This window comes from Arachis duranensis, chromosome 6 (genome assembly GCF_000817695.3).
Source record: "Arachis duranensis cultivar V14167 chromosome 6, aradu.V14167.gnm2.J7QH, whole genome shotgun sequence".
Taxonomy (NCBI): Eukaryota; Viridiplantae; Streptophyta; class Magnoliopsida; order Fabales; family Fabaceae; genus Arachis; species Arachis duranensis.
Window position 1 is genome coordinate 784723 of NC_029777.3, and position 6548 is coordinate 791270.

The window sequence follows — 6548 nt, forward strand, 5'->3', positions numbered from 1 at the left end:
AGACAAGTCAAAGAAAAGGTTTTTCAAGAAAAAGGTCGGAGAAATTTTCTAAAGTATCAAACAAAAAAGCATGCACACAAAAGGTAACTTAAACCCTTATCCAAAAAAAAGGTATTTCTTTGCTAAACATAAAACCCTTATCCAAAAAAGGATATTCATAAATATTTTGTTTACGGCCTTAAAAGGCCAGAAGGAATTGTTCAGTTACCACTACCACCATAAACAACAAAGAGTTTAAAAAAAAAAGGGGGGGACCCACAGGCTGGGCCCCCATATAGCCAACAAACTTTTAACTATCACCACCGGGAGTAGTAGGATCACCACCAGAATCAGGAAGAGGAGTCGGACCGCCATCAGGACCAGGGAGAGAGGCACCTACAGGAGTTGGAAGAGAAGTCTCAGGAGTCTCGGAAGAACTCGGAGCATTGTCTGGACGGGGAGGAGACTCTATGATTCTCTGACCCCGAATCTTCAACTCAGACTCAGATACAGGTCGGGGAGGAGACACAATGGCCCCATTAATAACAATTTTGTCAGGGTCCAAAGGAGAGAGATCCAAATCGGGAGCAAGGACGCCGACTTGCTCCTTGAAAATCCTCCAAGCCTCCTCGGCTCCCTCAGCAATAGAGTCCTCCAACTCGGCATAAGCAGTCCGAGAATTCAACAGGTCCTTCCTCACCTCCACGAGATCCTTGAACAAGCTTGAATAACTCTCCTGCACCTTCTTCCTCAAACCCTCCTTCATATTGCATTGGGCTAGTAACTTGCTCCCCTCCTCCCGAAGGTCATCCCTCTCCTTCCTCAATTTAGCGACCTCCTCCTTCAACTCCTTCTCATGTTTCTGATATATGAGAAGCCTCTCCTCTAACTCTTCAACCCTCGAAGTTGAACCCAGAGAGCTAAGAGGAGTCTTCTCAAAAATATCAAGAAACTTGGTACATACCGCCGCCGCCCTGACACTCTCCTCCTCCCAAAGGTCATCCCCTCTCCTTCCTCAATTTAGCGACCTCCTCCTTCAACTCCTTCTCATGTTTCTGATATATGAGAAGCCTCTCCTCTAACTCTTCAACCCTCGAAGTTGAACCCAGAGAGCTAAGAGGAGTCTTCTCAAAAATATCAAGAAACTTGGTGCACACCATCGCCGCCCTGACACTCTCCTGAGCCAGAATAGTGAGGTGGTTCCGGACAGAAACATCATCCATACCTATATGAGTGTGGGGATAAATGTGTTTCCGGACAAATGCAGGAGCATCCACCTTAGCCTCACCTTCAAAAGAAGAGGAAGACTCTAAAGTCTTACGCTTCTTCTTCTCCGGCTCAGGAGAAGGTCGGGGGGGAGGGGGCGGCTGAGAAGAAGCCGAGGAGGAAATAACAATAGGCCGAGAAGGGGTCCCCAAATTTTGAGGAGGAGGAGGAGGAAGAGAGGAGCTAGTTACCCTGGCACCGCCAGCCCTAGCGCAAGATCTTGCCCTGGCCTCCTGGACTCTTTGGTAAGATTCGCTGGAATTCTTCTTCGCCATCTCTGTAAAAGCAATTATTAGCCAAAAATTGAGACAAGTCGGAAAAACAAGATACAAGTCGGAAACAAAGTATAAAAGATAAAGGCTACCTAATTGTGCCTGGACAAAGGACGGTGACCCCTGGAGAAATTTTTTGGTATCCAGATATGGGGCCCTCCCCCACACTTCTCGGAGGAACCCCACAATGGCTGCCTCCACCTCATCCAAGTCATCCAAACCATATTTCTCGCATGGGGAGGCCTCCAACCAATATAGAGGAAAGCGAGGAACAGAATTTTCATCTAGAAAAAAGGGGTGGTGACCCTCTACACCTTGAACTTTGAAAAAATAATTTTTAAAGTCATGGAAGGATTCATCAAAAAGAGTGAAAACTCTCCGACCTTGTATGGCTCGGAAAGACACTCATTGCTGCTTGTTATTTAGCCCACTGAAGGGCATGGTCATATGGAAAAGATAGAAGAAAATCCGCAAAGAGGTCAGAAAATCTAAGGCATGGCTGATAAACTGGTAAATTTTCAGAAAACCCCAAGAATTGGGGTGAAGTTGGGTAGGAGCAACTCGGCAATGACGCAAAACAGCTATTTCAAAATCAGAAAATGGAAGAAAAACACCCAAACAGGCAATCATGCTTTCATACATGTAGAAAAAATGAGGGACCTCCTCAGCATCCCTCCCAAAACAAACCCGGTCTTCCAGACCCGGGACCACCAATTCATACTTTGGCTCATCCTCCTCAGAAGTACAAATATGGTGATGAGTGCGAAGGTTGGTGAGGAACTCGGCATCGACCAAGGGTTCCTCCCCCAAGACCGTAACATCAACCCACTGAGCAAGAACTTCTACAGAAGACATTTTTTCCCTGCTCATCCTCCTCAGAAGTACAAATATGGTGATGAGTGCGAAGGTTGGTGATGAACTCGGCATCGACCAAGGGTTCCTCCCCCAAGACCGTAACATCAACCCACTGAGCAAGAACTTCTACAGAAGACATTTGTCCCTAGGGTATGATAAAAACCTACAAAGGGAAAAGAAAAAAAGAATAAAAAATGAGAGTTCCTAAGGGGCATAAAATCTAACAACCTACGACGTCACCTTCTCCCTCTCCTAAGAAAATAAAAGGCATGCAGAAGCACTTGATAAAAGGGAAGAAAGAACCAACCTTTGCCTGAAAAGAAGTAGAGGAAGATGAAAGCCTTCAACGAAGAGTACCCCACGAACAGAAACGAAAGTATTCCACGAACAGATGAAAAGGGAAATTTTTTTTGAAAAATCGAAGAAACGAAACAACGAAGGAAGAGGGAAGCATTTATAAGTACGTTAGGGGCATAATGGTAAAAATGGAAGCGGCCATTAATGAATGCACCGTTACCAAGGTAATTAATACCTATGCACACCCCTAACGGACGCGACGTTTGATTAGATGTAACTGTGAAAATCAAAAGTCACGAAGATTCACGTCGGTTGCAAACAAATCACGTCGGTTCCCTCACAAGTCAGTTACGACCCCGAATAGAATACTCGAACCCAAATCTCAAAAAGAAAATTGGGCTCGAGTAGGGGTACTGTTCATACCCTGGCCCAATAGTAAAGGCCCAGGTCCAGACAAAAGGCCTAACCCCACGGATTGAGCCTCACCCGGTACCGACCTTCGTCTTACAAAGTCGGTCATCACCACGACTTGCTCCAAAGAAGTCGGGACGAAGGTTAGCTGGCAGATAAACACTCATTCAAATGAGTAACTGCCCCTAAAATCTCTCTACCCACTTCCAGGAGCCATATCTCAACTTCCCTAAGATAATGGGACGGTTATCCACCTTAAAAGGTGGAACTACTTCAGCGGTGGTTATTGGATCGCCACTATAAATACGCTGACACTCCTCACGTATCACTAAGTTCCAATACATTCTAAACCTACTTAATCCTTTGCTGAGTTAGGCATCGGAGTGTCTTTGCAGGTACCACCCCCCATTCTTTCACGCATGCAAGTCGGACGGAGGCCCCCAAGGTGCAGACCCACTCGAAGGCCTCCTCTTTCAAGCAATTGGGTCAACCAACACCATCAAATCCATTAATCTCCAGTTACCCACCGTAACAATTATATTTTGTAACATGAAAAAGGAACGGATGCTAGAAACATATCAACTAAGAATCAAAATAACGAGGTCCAAATGAATAAACGATTAAATAAAAAAGAATAATCATTCATTTAAACAGAGAAATTTATATGTTTAACTTTTAAAAAAATAAAAAACTTAAAATATTTTTAAATAATCGAAAACAAAAATATGTCCGTAAAACAAAAAATAAAGAACTTATTTATTCCCTTTTAATACACTTGTTTATGTAGTCACAAAAAAATACACTTGTTTATGTGTCTGTTTTGCATCATATATATTCACTAATCACATTATCACGGTAAAAACCGACAAGTAACACACGAAACAATGCCAGGTGTCAGAACATGAGAGGACACCGACATAGGACAGTCGCCAGCGCCACGTTGCTAACGTGCACCTCCGTCCCCTCTCACACTCATTCCCATTCCCATTCATTTCATCACCTCCCTCATTCTTCTCCTTCTTACTCTACATTACTGTTTTACAATACAATACTTGCAGCTGATCTAACCTCGATTTCTTAAATCTTGAAGCATTCATCGCTCCTCGCGATTCGTGCACATTTTCTTCAAAACCCTCCAAATTCCCCCATTTCTTCCCAAATTACCCCATTTTCGCATCGCGCGGACCTCATACCGATCCCCAATCTCCGTCATAATCATCATTTCTAGGGTTTACGGATTCTCTTTGGTCCCTAAATCCATCGATGGATCGATCCGAAACGGAATGAGATGAGACGGCGCCCCGTTACGGGCGTTCTCTCCGATCAGATGGAGAAGTCTGCGCCCAAGAATCAAAATTCTCGAATCTGCTTCCTCGCCGCTCTCTCCGCTTTCTTCTGGCTCCTCCTCCTCTACTTCCATTTCGTCGTACTCGGCACCACCACCACCCCCACCCCCTCCTCCGTTGTTGACCAATCCGCTAAGTTCATCAACCCCACTACTTTCGACGCCAATAAAGACGAAGATGATGATTCCAATGAATTACCTGTACAGCGGCTCCAGCCTCCGCCGCGGAAGCAGATTGGCTTCCCCGATCTCGATTCAGATTCCCAAAACCTAAACAAAAACCCTAATAATTCTCCTCTAAAGGAGAGGAATTTCCCCTTCATGAAAGCGCTGACAACCGCAGACAACAAGAACGACCCTTGCGCTGGAAAGTACATTTATGTCCACGATCTTCCATCGAGGTTCAACGAGGACATGCTCAAAGAGTGCAGAAGCTTGAGCCTTTGGACCAACATGTGCAAGTTCACCACAAATGCTGGCCTTGGTCCACCCCTCGAGAACGTTGAAGGTGTTTTCTCCAACACCGGTTGGTACGCCACAAACCAGTTCGCAGTTGATGTTATCTTCAGCAACAGGATGAAGCAGTACGAGTGCTTGACCAAGGATTCCTCCATTGCCGCCGCATTCTTCGTGCCGTTCTACGCCGGATTCGACATTGCACGGTACCTTTGGGGCTACAATATCTCAATGAGGGACGCTGCGTCGCTTGATTTGGTTGATTGGCTCATGAAAAGACCGGAATGGAAGATCATGGGCGGGAAGGATCATTTTCTTGTTGCTGGAAGGATAACATGGGATTTCAGGAGGTTGAGTGAGGAAGAATCTGATTGGGGGAACAAGCTTCTGTTCTTGCCTGCGGCGAAGAACATGTCTATGCTTGTGGTTGAATCCAGTCCTTGGAATGCCAATGATTATGGGATCCCTTATCCGACATATTTTCACCCTGCCAAAGATGAAGATGTTTTTGTTTGGCAGGATAGGATGAGGAAGTTGAAGAGGAAATGGTTGTTCTCATTCGCAGGAGCGCCTCGCCCGGACAATCCGAAATCCATTAGGGGGCAGATAATTGAGCAGTGCAGGAGTTCAAAAGTTGGAAAGCTCTTGGAGTGTGATTTCGGGGAGAGCAAATGCCATTCCCCTAGCAGCATTATGCAGATGTTTCAGAGTTCACTATTCTGCCTTCAGCCACAGGGCGATTCGTACACGAGAAGATCCGCTTTTGATTCAATGCTGGCTGGTTGCATTCCTGTTTTCTTCCATCCGGGTTCGGCTTATACACAATATACTTGGCATCTTCCTAAGAATTACACCAAGTATTCCGTGTTCATCCCTGAGGATGATATTCGCAAGAGGAATGTGAGCATTGAGGAGAGGCTTAGTGAGATTCCACCGGAGCAAGTGAGCATCATGAGGGAGGAGGTTATTAGTCTCATTCCTAGGCTAGTGTATGCAGATCCTCGTTCCAAGTTAGAGACCCTTAAGGATGCGTTTGATGTTTCGGTGCAAGCAATCATTGACAAGGTTACCAATCTGAGGAAGGACATGATTGAGGGCCGCACAGATGAGAACTTCATTGAGGAGAACAGTTGGAAGTATGCATTGTTGGATGAGGGGCAGCGCGAGGTTGGGCCTCATGAATGGGATCCTTTCTTCTCAAAGCCGAAGGATGGCAATGGGGAATCCAGTGATACCTCTGCTGAAGCTGCAAAGAATTCTTGGAAAAATGAGCAGAGAAGCCAATAGTGATTCATCAAAATTGGAGATACGAATTTCAAGATCTGGAGGCTTCTAAATGTGGATTAATGCAGACTCAAATCATTCCCCGAATTAGGGATGAAGAACAGGTAGAAAATCAATTGCTGGAGTCTTGAACTTGCTGCAGAATTTGTATGCGAGTTAACTATGCAGGTTTCTTTGTTGAGAACCCCCGGCTTGAAGAGATAGATATACTCTGCTTTCTACAGTTTTGTTATATATAGATTCTTTTTTTCTGTCTGGTTTCAACATTATGTATTCTCAGTGGCTCCTAGATGTATTCTCCAAGGTTTAATAATTATTTGATACAATACTTTTCTTCACTTGATTCATATTATAGGAAATATAACCAAAATTATGGTTAATCA

General features: G+C 44.8%; 1 protein-coding gene across 1 annotated transcript; it reads left to right on the forward strand.

The window, feature by feature from the left end:
• The first annotated feature begins 4050 nt into the window (after nt 1-4050).
• On the forward strand, nt 4051-6548 carry LOC107491714 (xyloglucan galactosyltransferase MUR3). Its single transcript, XM_016112622.3, has one exon. The coding sequence runs from the start codon at nt 4369-4371 to the stop codon at nt 6166-6168; it is 1800 nt and encodes a 599-aa protein (XP_015968108.1). The 5' UTR covers nt 4051-4368; the 3' UTR covers nt 6169-6548.